Source organism: Psammomys obesus, unplaced genomic scaffold, assembly GCF_907164565.1.
Source record: "Psammomys obesus unplaced genomic scaffold, mPsaObe1.curated_primary_1811, whole genome shotgun sequence".
Classification (NCBI taxonomy): domain Eukaryota; kingdom Metazoa; phylum Chordata; class Mammalia; order Rodentia; family Muridae; genus Psammomys; species Psammomys obesus.
In genome coordinates this window covers 9671890-9689619 of record NW_026589732.1, presented here as the reverse complement: position 1 = coordinate 9689619, position 17730 = coordinate 9671890, and the positions used below count along the sequence as shown (strand labels likewise).

General features: G+C 41.2%; 1 protein-coding gene across 3 annotated transcripts in view; it reads right to left on the bottom strand.

Moving 5' to 3' along the window:
* The window catches only part of Slc44a1 (solute carrier family 44 member 1), a 186852-nt gene that overhangs the window by 127727 nt on the left and 41395 nt on the right, over positions 1-17730 (bottom strand). For all 3 annotated transcript variants that reach the window (XM_055605250.1, XM_055605249.1, XM_055605251.1), the window contains exon 3: positions 7972-8114. In XM_055605250.1, coding sequence (XP_055461225.1) covers positions 7972-8114 — 143 coding nt within the window. The remainder of the gene's footprint in view (positions 1-7971; positions 8115-17730) is intronic.

Below are 17730 nucleotides of genomic sequence, written 5' to 3'. Positions count from 1 at the left end.
TTTGTTGTAATAGCAATAAGTAAATTAACATACTGGGTTTCTGGTCCTTCATCCTGTTACCCTACTTTTCTCTCTTCACCAGTGGTGACTAAAAACCCAGGATGGCAGAGTCACAAAGTGTCAATGGATAGCATTCATGCAGGATGGAGCGGCTGCAATTGCTTACCCCTGCCTTTGTCTTCCTTGCTAGAATATGAGTTCTTCAAGGACAGGGACTATGAATAGCTCTGTATTTAATTTAAGGCATATAATACATTTCATGTATAAACAATAACATACAGAAAATAAAACCTATCTATTGTTTAATAATAGCATTAAGATTTCCATGTCATTCTATAACTGACATGTACCTTTGTACAAGGATCAATAAAACTGGTCTCTACACACTGCTCTATAACTGATTTTCCCATAATAATGTACAGGGGCAGTCCATGCCAATAGACATGCTTCCACAACAGCACTCTTTCGGGGTCTGCTGGGCCTCATACCTGTTCTTCCACTGTAAGCTCCTGAGCCCTAAGACATCTCTTTGTAACACTTCCTCCACCTAGAGTATTTGTGATTGCATGATTTTTATGAAGTTCTACTTCTTTCACCAGATTACAATTTCCACGAGATAAAATATTAAGTCTATGTAGCTCAAGAATATATGTAAAGCTTAAACACCCAGATTTAGACTTGAGCCAAAGAAAAAGAGTTTTAAGTAAACTCTCCTTTTCTTTAGCCACTTAGGCTACTTAGTATTTTATTATCGATGTAAGTGGCCTGTAACACACAACTAATTTTCAATGAATGTAGGGTAAGGACTAAATAAAAGAAACAGAATTTTCTTTAATTCTGTTATTCATTCATTCATTCATTCATTTTTTTAAATGTATGTGGCTGTTTTATCTGTCTGCATGTCTGCACATCAGGGCGTTGGATCCCATGGGACTACCAATATAAATAGTTTTGAACTGCCATATGGGTGCTGAGAGTTGAACTCAGGTCATCTAAAAGAGCAGTCAGTGTGCTTAACTGCCAAGCCATTTCTCTAGCCTCAAAAGAAAAGATATACTGGGGGGTGGGGGATGGTGACAGGGTTCTCCACATAGCTATGGCTGGCCTGGAACTCACAGAGATCTGCCTGCATCTGCCTCCACCTCCCAAGTGATGGGATTAAAGACCTGTGCTACCACGCCCTGCCAGAATATTCAATAAAGGTGCGCACACAGCAATTTAAGGTCAAGTCAACAGGAAGAAGAAAAATCCCAGTTACAGGCACTAGGCCACAAAGAATCTTAAAACAGCCCTTTAAGCAAATTTTGCCTTTTTTTTTTTTTTTTTCCAAACAGGGCCAAAGATTTTCAGTGAACAAGATGTTAAAACGTCCCAAAAAGATGTAAATTACACCAGGGTAAAGGGCACACAACTGTAATCCCAGCATCTGAGAGACTGAGGCAAAAGGACTATATGGGGTCAGCTAGCCTAAAAAGTAAGAATGTCTCAAAAACAAAATAATAGCCACAACCAAAGCATGTTTTTACACATTGATTTACTAAAGAAAACCATTTTCTGAAAAACAGAAGGCAAGGTATAGGCCAGAAAGCTTGGCAATCATTTAAAGAGTAAACATATTCCAGACAGTAGTATATGGTCACCAATAACTCTCCATATAGCCCTTACACAAGTTCATCGTTGACTTGGAGTGCAGGAAAGATGGTATGGAATATATAAGCAATAAGGAGGACCAGTGGCCATTAAGGTCCTCAAAGAAACCACAGCATTCCTCCAAAACAAGACCAGTACTCATGAAACAATTATCCTACTTCAGAACTATATTGTAGGTATGATTCTACAAACATGAAACACATAAACAGCAAAACAGAAACTATGAAGGGAGGATAATGTAGTTCACTACCACAGTTCACATTCTTTCACCAAAAGAAAAAGACTTTTGCGATTGCCTTCAAACTCTTTAAAACCTTACAGATTTGGTCTCTTTCAAAGTCTCCATGGCTATAACTTTATATAACTGGCTTCCTTGTGACCCAACAACTGTTTCCATCTTTAAATGTGGAGAGGAATCTCTAGAATGAAAAAGTTACAAACCCAGAATCATCATCCTGCTCGAAGGAGGCAGAACAGATGCTAAACAGGGGCCACTAGACAGAGGACCATCAGAGAACTAGCCCTGGTCTCTGCATGTGTTTGTGTAACCACATAGAGAAGAGAGAGAGAAAATACATTGCTATTGTCATACTCAAAATTACTTCTTTTACTATGAGGTACAAAGAATTTGAAGATGGTTACGTATACAGAAGGACATGGATGGCTTATAAGCAAATACTCTGTTGTTTATAACCAGGATGTAAGCAGCAACCAATTTTGGTATTTGCAAGCGTGTACGTACTGGAACAATCCCATGGAGATATAAGGGAGTATGTTTATGTATCTCCATCAAATTGCTCATGTTTCTTAGATGCCAGGTCCTTTACTCATATAATAAAGGGACTCAATGTCCTCAAGGTCCCTTTTGGCACAGGCACAGCAAGCTGCTGGCTTACAGTGAAAATAAGCACAACTAAGAAGATAAATTCCCTGCATTCTGGTTGTTTTTGCTCCATTTCCTAAAAAATTATGCAAAAAAAAATTCGAAAGAAGGCACCAAATAAGATACTCCCACTTTTGACTATTCACACACAGATGCCATCCTCCTCCTCAGACTTTTAACTCCAAGCATGCTGTTAACACAGATTATCTCAAATCTGAGAGGCTGTTTAGGGTCATGTAACTGGAACTTTAAATAGCTTTCTCAGAAAAAAGGCTGAAAGATGAAAATTAGATTTATGAGAACACACATCTTCAGAACCTATAAAAGAAATCAATGCTGGTAAGTAAGATACACTGGGGAAATTTCTTAAAAGTTAGAAATAAAGTCGACACTAAGCAAGAGGGTGTGCAAGAAGAGGGCAAAGTTCTCAAGAAAGAATATTTCAACTAACAACATGCCCTCCCTTCCCTACACTAAGAGCTGCTGCACCCTTGCCATACCCTCTTCTCTGGGCACTCAAGACATGAGACTATTTCTTGTGGAAACACCAAGTCCTCCCCACTACCTCAAGCCTCCTCTCAGAGGCTGACAAAGGAAGACCCCTTGTCTCAGCACATTTCCCTGAACAGGTTCAGGCATCTGAACATAAGCCGCTGCATCCCTGCTCTGCCCACAGGGACACCAGCCCTTCTGTCTTCAGATGTTGCTCTTCCTAGCTCGTATCCCACCAACACATGGCGACGACATTGTCCATTTGGCCATCAGCTGAGGCCTAAGCAACAGAGCAGCCTGGAAGGCTAATAAACCCTTCTCTTTACAATAATGATAGCAGGAACTTTCATGTACATTCTAAGGATGCTTATATGCTATAGATCCAAAATTATGGGCCAATTAGAACATGGCAGAAGAGATTTATCTTTAGAGTTGCCTATTAGTTCACTACCGACTCCCTATAATCAAAATTCTGGCTCTAAATTACACTATGTGTAATATCATCATCGTGGCTCAGCTACAAGGTAAGTTGCCGTGTGTTCATGAGTGTTTGTCAGAAAAATAATGTCCTACTCTAGAATTCCATGGTTCTCTAACAAATGAGCTTATCCGAGTTGATCCAGACTTAGGCTTATATCTGATTTTGCTTCTATGCAGGGAAGTCTTAGTTTCTCAAGCAAGCAACTCAGAAATGAATTTAATTCCATATGAAGTTGAGTCTATCCTGGATCTCAGAAACACTGGGGAGTGGGGGGAGCAGTTCTTTGTGTGACATTGTTACTCCAAGAAATACACTATCAGATGCAAAGTATTACGAGGAGTAAGAAAAACATTACAACTAGAAGGGTCAATAAATAGGATTTTTCCTTACTAATAAGAAAATTCTTACAGTCTTTTGGCATCTTAAACACTTGGTTAAAATAAGGCAGATCTGACCCCTCTTCCATTTCTCTCCTGACTTCCCGCCTTCTATGATAAGTACAATTAAATAAGCCCTCATCAAGGAACAGAAGTACTCAGATCTGAGAGCCACAAAAAAACTTGTGGCTTCCGGGAAGAAGAGTGCGGTAGAGGACCTGACACAGTCTTGGAGGCCTCTCTTATCTGACTCTTGTTCATGTCCTTATGGAGTTCTTTTTTCATTGAGTTTGAGTGGACTTGACATTTGTGCCCACAGAAAATGGCAAAGATGACATACATCATGTCCACGATTACAGCACATATAGAAAATTTCTATATGGCGAGCAAACTTTCTACTATGATATTACTTCCATAATTATAATTCATAACTTCCATTGTTCTAGAAGATTCTCTAGATGCCTTTTTGTTGGCTCTGATGGAGTAAAGTGCTACTATGGCAATCTACATCTCAACTTCTGAACCAACAGACACTGACATGACAAATGTGTCCTGCGTTAAGCCACTAAATTTATGATATTGTTACCTAGCAACCAATAATTAATAGGCAGATGAGAAACACAATATAATTAGAGAGCAAATTGAAGGCAATAGAACAACGAGTGTGAGACAGCAGAGTTCAGGCAATCACAGTCAAGGGAAGCTTCCTGCGGAATAGGGTTATTTTGAAACACTTCATAAAAAGGTCAGCTGCGAGGCCTGCTGTAAGGGTTTCAAAGATTCAGACAAGCCGACAGGCAGAAGGAACAGCACACAAGTGGCATCGATCAAATCCACAGACCATCATAACACCACACTGAGGAATACTGGGAGAGGCCTCCATAGGTGAAATGGGTCCAGATCTCAAAAAGCTTGCAAGGGCACGGGCTGAGTGGGCTCATCTTTGATACTACAGACCACAGCAGGAAAGCAAAGGCTCTTGAAGAGGAAAATGGCAAAATAAAAGCCCTATTTTCAAGAACTTAATCCTATCACAGCATAAAGGACAAAACTGATTAGAGATAAGAAGGCCAAGAATAGATACAGTAAGCACAACAGTCACCATGAGAGGCTAACAGTGGGGGGAGGGGCTGCACGCACATTAATAACTAACGGCATGCAAATTAAAACTATAAAGCACTATTCTGTGGCTTATCAAATTAGTAAAGAATAAAAACTAATAATACTCAAAAAAATAAAGCAATCTCAGCCACTGTTGGTGGGAATGTAAATGCAACAGTCTTTATGAAAATCCTTCAGCAATACGCATTAATAATCTTAAAATATTCAGCTCCTCAAACTCAGTAATTCACTCCTTAGAGTGAATTTATTTACTCACTCAGCAAGCTTCGAATGGATTGCCTACTTCATTCTTGACAGTGCGCTGGCTCTAAGGATTCAACACTGAAAAGGACAGGCCTCATTGCTTTCACAGCATTTAGTACAGACACCCCTTTGACAAATTATTAAAAAAAATTGTGCAATTATGTATATTAAAGACTGCAAGGAGAGTATACTTTGAAATGGGTATTTAAAATTGGGATGGGTGCCTCTTTCGTTTTGTCGGCAGCATGTCAGTCTCCTCACAGTTTAATTTGTAAAGCCAGAGACAGCTTCTCTGGGAAGTGACCTTTCTGCTCAGAGACGAAGGATGAGTAGAATTTAGCTACATAAAATGGGAAGAAAAAAAAAAAAAAACTCTGGTAGAAGGAATAATACTCATGAAAAGATTTTAGAGGATTTGTTGCTGCATTACTCAACAAATGTGTGTGGAGGTCAAATAAGGACCAGGCAATCCCGGTGTCAGACACCGCACAGGTGTAAGAGTGCCACGTTAACCGTGGAAGGGCCTGGAGCCCAGATAAGACATCGAGGACAAGGAGATGACTACAGACAAGGGCAGCCAGGACATGTGGTAGGAAGAAGAGGATGAAGAAAAGCTAAGGCAGACAAAGAATGCTGTCTTCTTGTCACCAAGTTCAAATACGAAGACTTACCTGAACACAGATATCCAAAATTCTACCAATCATGCAGCTCATTACCAGGTACAGACAGAGAGGCCTGGCTGCACTGCACTGAAATGGTAATAGTGCAGAGGAGATGAAGTGGGGGCCAAAAGCACGGAAGTAAGAATGGCGGCACACACCTTCAAATCCCAGCACTGGGGAGGATAAGGCAGGCAGATCTCTGTGAGTTCAAAGCCATACTGGCCTACTTAGAGTTTCAGGCCAGCCAGGGCTACACAATAAAACCCTGTCAAAAAACCAAAAAACAAAAAAGCACAAAAATACATGTTAAATATGTGTAAATGCATTAAGAAAAAACTACTTGGAAAACCATTTTCCCTATAATTAAACATGAATGGCTTTTGACTAGGCTAAATATTCAGAGAAAAGTGACTCTCAGAATAATATCAAATTTCTATTTGCCAGAGGCTAATGTATATATAAAATAGAACATTTGGAAACTGGTGGCCCCTCCCAAGCCTATTAAACACCACAGAGTTAAATGTGAAGGCTGGTACCTGTATGTCTTCCATGCAGTACCAGCAGTACCATGCAGTACCAGGTAAATTCACGTGACAGTCCTACTAAGTCAGGAAGCAAGCCATGAGTACAGTGTACTAAATCAAGAGACCGCCCTCCTTCCTATGTCCTGAGTGGAGAGTAGCAGAGATTTGGTCCACTTTAACAGCCTTGGGGATTTTAACATCTTATGACACAGGTGCTACCTTAGAAATAGGATAAATTGAAGCTTTTCAACTTCTACATGTCCAAAATTATTTCCAAAATAAAAAGTAGACAAAAAAGACAGTGGTATTTTTCATATAAAAGCTGACCCAAGGTCGAAATTATGTATTAACTTCATGAGGCAATTATAAAGAAGCACAAATGAAGCAAGTTTCTAAACTGCTAAGACTCATTCTCCGCCTCTCTCAAGGGATGCAGGATGCAGACGCACAGGAGAAAAGATGGTGACAGCCTATACTGGATCTTCCGCTACTCACCAACCAGCTACTCGGCCTTGGCAGTCACCTCGGCTAAACCTCTGTTACTCCTGCCTTGCAGGGTGGTATATGCTTGCCAACTGAGGAAAGCTATGAAAATATTCATTGCTGTTACCTGAAACTTTGTTTATCTGACCTGCGTGATCTCCTCTTCATTAGAAGGAGGACTGTCTCTAAAAGAGGATAACTATTCAAAGTTCTTCAAGTTTGTGAAATCATCAAATACACCTTATACAGAGGGGCCAATATTGAACCAGAATTGCAAAATAATAAGTTGTTACAATCTATTCTGACTTTTCCTAGAAAGTATACTAGATTAATTAGCCTTGTTAGCCTGCGATTAGACTTATTAATTCTGAAGTCCTGGTTGGACTTGAAATAACATAATGAAGTTTGAGGGAATATACACTCACAGCCTAAAAAAATTACACAGCAATCATACATACAATGTGTTTACTATATGAAATATATTTTCCCCATTGATATTAGAAATAGCTCTTCAAGAAAAAGGACAATTAAAGTCAGGAGTTTCACAACATCCTCATGATAACACTGAGAACCCAAAACCATTTTCACAGACTGTCAAAAAAGATGTAGCGTTCATGGAACTGTAAAGGCTTAAATATTTGTAAATGATGCAACACAAAATATTACTATATAACTTTAAGGCTTTGATATCATTATCATCCATCTGTCTCCTACTAAGTATAATCTTAATATGAAGAACATTGTTTTTTGGGTTAAGGAGTAGAACACAACCCAAAGGCTAATGGGAAGACAGCACAGGAGTGACCCTTTCAAATCAAGACTTTCTTGATCCAGTAAAACTTCAAGGTAGCCTATTTAACAAGGCAGTTAATTTTGTTTCCCGGAGAATGTATTTGTTAAATGAAAGCAGCAGTGACTAACTACCCCATTTAAAAAAATACTCGTACAGAAAGTATATGAAAATATCCCATAGGTATTATTATCTTTAAGGTACAGAGAAAACCATGCCTTCCTGTTCTTCCCTCCAAGTTTCATCATGCAAGGGTCTACTCACTTCCGGTGGGTGTGGTCCAGGCCACTGTTTGGTATTTCTTCCAGCTTTGCATTTCTCTGCCCACAGATATTTCCATAGCTGTCGTATCCTGACACTAGTCTTGCTGCTGCACCTGTTGCTACTGAAAAGCCACAAATAAATCCCTAGGAAAGAAACAGAAAAAACACACACAAATAAACCATTTCAATAGCAACAGTCACTACTTGGTATGATAATGAGCTTCTTTTGTCTGCTGAAGAGAACAAAGAGCTATATTTTCTTATAGCAAACACTATTACACTGTTTTTCCTGGTCTGTATAGGAACAGCATGAAGAAGTCCACAGGGAAATACCATTTGCTACTGAAAGAAAACAAATACAACCTTCCTTGGGTTACAATCGCCTTTGCATTTGTGGCAGTGCGCTACTGAGCACCTGCTCTGAGCCAGGCTGCATGCAGGGACTTTATCATTCATTCTCTAATTCTCCGAAGGAGGAAACTAAGGTCTGGAATGGCTAAGTAAGTTACCCAGGAACACAACTAGTAAACATCAGAGTGTAGAATAAAGCCAGTTGTCATCATTTGTTAGTTTTACTTGGTCATAAAGGGGTTCTATTAAATGAACAACAAAGGATAAATGGGGGTTAAAATCCAGACAACAGTATGTGAGGTTTGAATCATTATCACTTCAGAGCACACAACACTGATGTCCTTCCTGTGGCAAAGCTGTGTAAGAGCCAAGACTTACATCATGATGTTCGCTCTTAATACTGAAGAGGGAGGATAAGTGAGGCACTGGCCTCACGTACTATAAAGATCACTTACTTCACCCTGGTCTCAAAGGCAAACTGTAGACACTCTGGACCACATGGTGCTTGCCGAGTCAGGCAGAGGCTGATCACAACAAAGCAAGGGCAGCCAGCACTCTACCACAGCCCAGTGGGTATAAGGACAGCAAATAAGACTAGAGATGGCTGATAATGGCTGTACTAGGGACAGGGGAGAGGTAATGGGACGTGGTCATCAGGAGGACCCATTTCTGCTATCTTTAGTCAGGTTAAGGAGGCAGAGGCGATTCTTATCTAAATAGTGCTGCTGGATCTCAGGCTGCAGGGGTGTATGCTCCCATCTCATGCAATTCCTCAGAGAAAAGCATTTTCTCCTTCACTCGTACTCACCTAAAAAGCCTAAAAATAATCTAACAGCCCTTTTTTCTAAACAGTTCTTCTGACTTTCACTGTGAAGATAAAAAGAGATGATAGCATAGCTCTATTCAGCAGAAACTTCTAAAACCACACTTTCTTAGTGAGAAAGTGGACTGAGAACAGAAACCATGCCCAATTTCCTAGTCTCAGACGCTGACCAACCTTCTACCTCAATTGGCTTACCTGACAAATGGACATAAAGAGTATGTAGCACCTCAAGCTGGGGTAGGAATTAAATGGCCTTGTACGAGCTTATTAAACAGCTCATTACTGTCATTAGAAACTGGAGCATGGATGAAAGACTGTGGACTTTGAAGCTGCACACTCTTGCGGTATCAATGGGACACTGGTGACTTCATTTTCTGAGTATGACTTTGGTCAATCCTCCATGCCTCAGCTTATCCATCTATTAAACTGGGACCAGAAACCAGTTAACCCAAAGGCTGTTGCAGGACATACGAGAGACAACACATGTGGAGTGAACGCTAGCGCCTCATTTCCTCAAAGCAGCAGCTGAGCGGCCGGCACCAGTGCTAGGCCTGGCTGGCTGCTCCCCTGTTGCAGCCCCCCCTCTCCCCTCCTCCCAACACTGAAGAATGCCAAGTCCTATCCATGGACTTCAGCCCAATACTAAGGTATGAAAAAAATTACTCTTGTATACACATACACATATTGAAACGAGCACACCCTCTTAAGCATATGCTTCAGCTCCAAACTAGGAAACCGTGTACCGAGCAAACAGAAGGAAAGGTAGACACACAGGCCACAGTGGAGACTGTTCTATCATTAGGAGCCAGAACGTCTCCCAAAGATCCCTGTGTTAAAAGCTCTGGTCTCCAACCTACGAGCCAGTAATGTGCCTGGGTGGTGGTGGATCTGGAACAAGCCAGCGGGCAAGCCTTCAGGTTCCACATGCCTTTGAGGGGGACGGTGGGGCGCTGGCTGCTGCTTCTAAATGAGCTCATTGTCTGGACTCTCCCTACCATTTACTACCTGGGTGCCTTTGATCCAATTACCAACTTACACTCTGCTCTCTCCATTTCTAATGCTGAGCATGTCTATCCCACAGAATAATGATGAGAACTAGAAGAGATAACACAGATCCAATCCCTGGCTAAGTGTCTGCTACCTGGCGGGGGATCAATACTGGTAAAGTCAGCCTGCAAAGACTAGCATCTGTACCAGGAAGTGACAAAACTTGCTCTGTTCCTCATGTCAAAAAAAAAAAAAAAAAAAAAAAAAAATGATGTGGGTGAGGGGAGCAAAAATGAGTAATAATGCCAGTAATTTTGTTATTACACAAAATACTTTTGGATCACAATTAAACTTTAGAATTCCGGAGCAGTAAAATGGTTTATTAAAAGGTATGTTCTTCTTTTGTTATTCATGGGTGCTTTTTTCCCTTACATTTGATAGGAACATTGTTATAGATTCCTTTAAGTGGTTTAAAACTTCTCTTCCTGATTGTCTTAGAACAGTACTGTCCCACACGATGGGTTTCTCCCTTTTTATTGGAAGTCACCTCACATCCCTCTGGGTCATACATAGCAAGGGATAAATTATGAGTGTTACATATGTATGCTAAAATGGGACCTTGTTGTATTTTTTACACAGGTCATTTAAAGTTCTCAGAAGTTCCCAGAAGCACTAGATCAGAGAGTATGAGAAGCTGCAAGGGTGGAGTGGGGGGATGGGGTGGGTAGCAGATAATAAGGAGAAAGAAAACACAACAATCATCCTAGGGACTTCCCACTTGGTACAAGCACTGATGATGTAGAACAAGGCCAAATCTAATTAAAATTCCAATCTCTTTAAGAAGAAAACCACTGAAATACAAATGCAGGTGATGATATAAATTTAGAGGAGAAAAAAAAAATACACTACATGAAATTAAAACAGGGTAGGAGAAACTTTTCAGAATACATTCAATATTTTAATGGCTTTCCAGACAGAGGAAGAAAAAGGCACCCAGCAGAAGGAAAGCACATCACAGAAGGGAATGTTTAGGAGGAGAAGAAAGCCTTTGTCATTGTGGAGCAAACCACAGTCACTATCACTATCACTAAGGAAGGGCACCATGACAAAAATATTAAAATGACTAAGCCATTGAAGCATTTTGGGGACTGCTACTGTGAGGTAAAGAGGTACAGACAGACCACTGACAAAACTAGGTGACTAAAAGCAGAGCCAGGTGCAGTGGTGCATACCTTTAATCCCAGTACTCCGGAGGCAGAGGCAGGCAGATAGATCTCTCTGAGTTCGAGGCCAGCCTGGTCTACAAGAATCCAGGACAACCAGAACTACACAGAAATACAAAAACAAAACAAAACAAAAACCTGGGTGACTAAAAGCAGATAAAGGCACAGAGCTTAGGGACAGGGTGAACAGACAAGACCCAGCTACTAATAATATATCACCAAAATGAGAGGACTTGCAAATAAGAAGCTCCACTGCGCCCCTGTCATAAGGAATAATGTTACTAAAATAAGAATTTTTGCTTAGACTTGTGCATCAGGACACACTTTTGTGTGTGTGTGTGTGTGTGTGTGTGTTTGATTTTCACACCTACACTTTAACTAAGCAACCAAGCAGAACAGATGGTCTTCACTAGGTGTGGGGGTGGGGGTTCAACAAAAACCTGAGGTGAGTAGGAGGAGGATGTGAATATGCCAAAAATGTTGCAAAAATACTAAGTGGAGGAAACAAGTAACAGTATAGCTGTGTGTCAGCAGTTCGTGGCAGCACAGCCCGCCTAGCTCTTTCTTAAACACCGTACTCGCATGTGGCAATCGGAGCTGGGTCAGTCTCCCTAACAACACATTTTTAAAGCAGTGGGATAATACTTGGTTTCTGTTCCTCCTCTTCTGAGAATCTGAAACTGGGACGGAGATCCAGATCTAGCAGATAAAGTCAGATTAGAAGGCCTGGCACAAAGGTGTACTCACGCAGGCAAAGCTTTTGTCAGTACACTGATTTGCAGATTCCTTTAAAGTTTAATAGATTGTATTGTTCTAAGAAGAAGAAAAAATGTTTGACAAGTCTCAGAAACTTCTATGCAATAAGCATTTTCTTTTTTTTTTTTTTAGTATATGCAAAGGCAAAACTTACAATAAAGAAACGAGAATATTCTTTAAGAAAAAAAAAAAAGAGGACGCAGAAAGAAAAAAATCATCCAAATCTAAGACTCAGTTTCACAGACCATTAGAGACAGAGAAAGGAGGAAAAGAAAAACAAGCAGCAACAAAACCAGACAAGGAACTCAGAGAACTGATCCTGGCTTTCGCAGTGATTTACCTTAGAAACCATTCTCTGCCTGTGTCCTTACTAGTGTAAAAGACTGAACTATAGTTATGTTCAAGCTCTTTCATATCCCAAATAGAGAGGAAAAACGACAACAACTTAAGGGTCTGACTGCAGGGAGAATATATAATTCATTTGGTTTACTACAGTGACAGGAGAAAAAAAGTAGATTTTAGAAATTGTATTTAACTGAACTAAGTACTTTAAAATTGCTAAAGTGGTATTGGGCATGGTAGCCCAGGCCTATAGTCACAGCACTCAGGAAGTTGAGGCAGGAGGATTATGCAGTATAAGGTCAACCTAGACTACATAGCAGATCCTGTCTCAAAAAGCAAAGGAAAAGTAAAACAGTACATTACATGCTTTTTGTCTTTTTACTACTATTTTTAAAAAGAACAAAAAAGAAAATGGACCTAACAAAAACTGGGTAGTTACCTGGGCCAAAAACCTTCTGGTGATTTTCTGAAAACACTCACTGAGTCTATGATCCTGGCAAAGAACGGCCCATCAGGCAGGTACCAGACTGGTGCTCTGAATCTCTCAGCTTGTGCTGCATGTTCGCCCACAGTTAATGAGGTGCAGACATCCTGCCCCGGGAACTACACTAACACTATAGAATTAACCAGGCCCCTAAAGGGACACTATGTCCTAAATCCAGCTCAGACCCAAGATCTATCTCCAAAAGTCCAACTTTGCTTTCCCAATAGTGTACTCTTTCGAAATTCTACATGACCAAAAGCCACGCTCTCTTTCCACAGTTCCCCAGCCATATGGCATGCTTTCCTACACGAGCCTTCTCCACCAAGAATGCTGTCTGTGGCCTGCATTGGAGACTGGGAATAAGAGGACTCTGTTCTTTCTTACATGCCTTTCCCCTCACCCAGCTGCTTAAGGCTATGCTGAAGGAAGAAGTATCACTAAGTTGTTCAGTTGGTCTCAGACACCAATTGGAAAATAAGGTAACTGTCCCAAAGCTCTATGTCCTAAACAAAAACGTCTTCTATTGTTCCTGATTCCAGGGAGCAAAGTGAGTCTATCTCTTGAGAACTTCATTCTCCTGGGGACAACGCTGCCACTATAAAATCTTAGAAAATGTACATAGCTGTGGCGATTCCCTTAATCTGTGTAGTGTGAAAGATGATCATTATAGTGTACTCTTCTAAGTGAGAAAGAAATGGCTCATTTCCATGGTGGACACTCCTGACAGAGCCAGTCAAGCTGCTCCTGTTCCTGCCTTTTTGTGGTAAACAGACCTCCAGTCCCCAGCCCCCTCCTCTCACACATATCTCCCCAAGAGAATAAAGTATGAAGGTCCTGATTACCAAGCCTGTTAGCTGGTCCAAATCATTTTTATCAGGGAATGGTTTGTAGGGCATAAAATAGGTGACTATTTCTGGTAGGTACAGAAACTATGGTTGGGAATCTAGGAGAAATGGGTTAGGATTTAAGCTGAAAAATTCCAAGAATTGCTAGAGCAAAAACCACAGAATCATGCTAACTACTTTCCCCATCGCACCACGTGGTTGTCACTGCTAAATCTTGCGAACCTACTTACCACAGTAAAAACTGGTTAATGTTACTGAGCCTCCTTCTTTCATCTCTTTTCTTTTCTCCTTAGTTTCTTGCCTTAGGTGAGTTTCTTAGCTTGAGTTGCTGCCTTAGTCTCCAAAGTGTCCTACCTAGAATCTCTTCTGCCTTCCAAGCCACCTTTAATAGAGTTATCCTTCTAGAGCCCAGTCACGTCACATCTTCCTAAATCATTTCTGTGACTCATCGGAGTACTGCCAGGGTCTCCCCCTTGACTGATCACCAGCACCCAGAGATTATGGCATAACCACTAATGGGGAACTGAGGGGTGAGATTTCTCAACACAAATCATCCCAGATGACTGTCATGTGCGAGTAGAGTTGAGAACTACTTGACGGAAAATAGAATGTTTCCAATATAGAAAGCTGAAAACAGGAATTGGAAGTGCAACATTACTTCCAGAGATGACAGTGACATATCTGTGATCCTAGCAGAAGCAGAAGGATTCCAAGTTCCCGGTCAACAGGGACCAGGCACAGCAGCACATGCCTGTAAACCCAGCACACAGGAAGCTAGGGCTGGTAGAGTATGAATTAAAGCCCAGCTTGCCAACAAAATTTTGCACCACTACCCCAAAAAATTAAGTTCAGTCATAAATGTTGACAGCTCAAGAAGACTGTTAACAATGTACTTTAAAAATTACCTTAAGTGCCGGGTGCAGTGGCACATGCCTGTAAACCCAGCACTTGGGGAGGCAGAGGCAGGCCAACTTCTGTGAGTTCAAGGCCAGCCTGGTCTACAAAATGAGTCCAGGACAGCCAAGGCTACACAGAGAAACCCCATCTCGAAAACAAAACAAAGTAAGTTCTTGACAATTCAGGCAGATAAAACCTTGTAATAAATTAAAAATGAGTAAATTAAGACAAGGAGATGGGCACATGCAAATAAAAGATTTAATAATGAAGGGGGTGAAAAAGTACATGGTCTTAAACTATCTAAGAAGAGCCTAGGTATCAAGGTAATAAAGGTTTGAACACCAGGCTACAAGATGACTGGGAAATGGCCTATAAAAGGAGAAAGCAGGGTGAGCTGCTGAAAAGAACAGGGAAAGCTCCTATCTTTGCCACTTACTAGATAAGCTAACACTGAATATCACTATATCTTGTTGACACACTGGTGTACACTCTATCTCACTGTATAATTCAGAGAGATACACAGATTAATAACGCTCAATAGAGGCTTGTGGGGTGTTTGCACTAAAATTCCAAATGGAGCTGGAGATGGCCCTGGTGGTTAAAAGCATTTGTTGCTCTTGCAGAGGACCCAAGTTCAACTCCCAGCACCTATATGGCAGTTCCCACCATCCACAACTCCAGCTCCAGGAGATCTAACACCCTCTTCTGACTTCTGCAGGCATCAGGCACACGTGTGGTACACAAACACACATGCAAGCAAAACACTCATACGATTAAAAAAAAATAAATGAAGAATTCTTTTAAAGCTAGTGGAAAACAACACTGCTAAAAGATTTTTTTAAAAGAATAAAAATGAATCCAGATTGCACACTGCTTATCTAAAAACCCGAAGGTTAAAATGCCTGAAGACCTGGAGCTTTCTGAACACCAGCATGGGCCTCATGGGAAAATCCCACATGTGACCTCCTGTGAAGAACTGCAGCCAAAACCATATAAAACCACCTGCAGGGTATGAGTATCAGGTATATCTGAAACATGAAGGAATCCTACATTTGGACTTGGGTTCCATCCCCCAAGATACTTCATCATATTTTGTGTGTGTGTGTGTGTGTGTGTGTGTGTGCAAAATATTTCAATTTTTAAATTTTATATTTCTTTGTGTCCATATGCATGCATACATGCATGCTTACACGTACATGGAGGCCACAGGACAACTTCAAAGAACCAGTTCTATCCTTTCACCATGTGAATCCTGCAGACCAAACTCACTCACCGGGCTTGGGAGAGGGTTCCTTCGCCTGCTGAGCCATCTCAATTGCTACCCCAATGTTTTTACAATTTTGAAATGTGAAAAACTTTGAACCCTGAGCATTTGGGATATGGTTTACTACAGAATGAAATTCAAAGGGCATGAAGGAAAAATCATATGAGACAAAACCAACTCAAACACCAGAAGCCAAACAGTGACTCTCAGCTGTGCTTGTAAAATGGAAACGCAACCGTTAGATTACTTCCACCTCCTCGTGGCAAGATTTGACATCAGCTCAATTCCATGGGAAAGCAACCTATTTAAAGATTCACTCCAAAACAAATAACGCTGTGCCTGTATTTAAAAGCACACACAGTGGGTCTTAATTACCATCGTGATAAAATCGACATTATATTAATTACCATTGCATTAAAGCATTTCAGTAAACAGCTCCTTACGCTCAAGTAACTCCCAAATCAGTCTATTAACATTAATGATTGCACTTTCCTGGGCTATTTGAGCACAGAAAATCAAAAGCACCTTGGGTGGCAAGGCCCATGTTTTTACAAACATAATTGTGAAGGTCAGTTGCTATTTGCTCTGGGGTTACGGTGGCTGTGGGTTGGTTTTATTAGGCGGAGTCTTTCATGAATATTCACACATGCTGTGTGACGTCATTCCACTAAACTAAGCAAACTCCTGAACATTACCTCATAAGGCCTGTGTTTGCATCTTTGACCTTTTCTACGAGTCCTAAATTTCTGGGAAGTGTCCTTTTATCTTTAAGCAAATACTCCTTATTTTCCTACGCTTATCAGATCTCATTCAAATGTATTGTTTCTTTTTCCTCTGCTGGGGCTAGAATCTTGACTTCAGCTGTGGCTACTAGCTTAGATGATGTGAGTCACAGGTGACACCAGCGGTATGCAGAGAAACAAGGAATCCTGACGCCTTTCATTGCAGACAGACAAAACGCAGCACTTCCAAAGCAAACCGGTATAGAAAGGGCAGGAGGATGGGGCTGAAAATACAGCTTGCAAGACCAGGGCTGCTGCGTTCAGAGACTAAGGGACGGAGAGTCATGCCGCTGGGCAGCTTCCTGGATGGAGAGGGAAAGGTTTATAGGAAGCACTGACCAGGCACAGAGCTGGGCAAAAGGCTCTTCCATCCACTAGGAGTGCGGCCTAAGGGCTAAGGGCGGTCCTCTTCCCTATTAGGTTTGATGCTTCAATCTATAAACTGAGGGTGCTAGGCCAGATGAGGATAAACCCTTTGAAGCTCTGAGCACCAGACAGTGCTAAAGCAGCTCTATGCCTATTATCTTGGAGCCTAGCACTCTGGCAGCAACCAAAGCCATGAATGCCCAACGCTGGCAGGGCAGAACAGGTATGCCACATACCCAACACACCTTGAACCAAGACTCTGCTGCTCGTCCTCTCTACAGAGTATGAAATTACCGGAAGTCTTGATTTCCATCAGACTCATCACGCTTGATGGCGGACTAGGGCCTAGGACTGATGTGAGGGAAAAAGCACTAGGCAGTGTCTTCCCCTGCAGGAAGAACTTTCAAAACTGTGAGAATTCAAAGGGTGGTGGATATCAGACAGCTCAACATTCACTTTTCTAAAGGAATGCCAACTCTCTGAGAAAATAAGTGGCTGGCCCACAAATAACCATGAGGCTTGTGTGACAGGAGGGGTTGGGACTCAGGAGTTTCAACTAACTCCTCGAGATTAGATTTCAAACAAACGTGCATCAATGATCTGACTCTGTCAAATAACTGAGTAAAGGGGCTAAGATGCC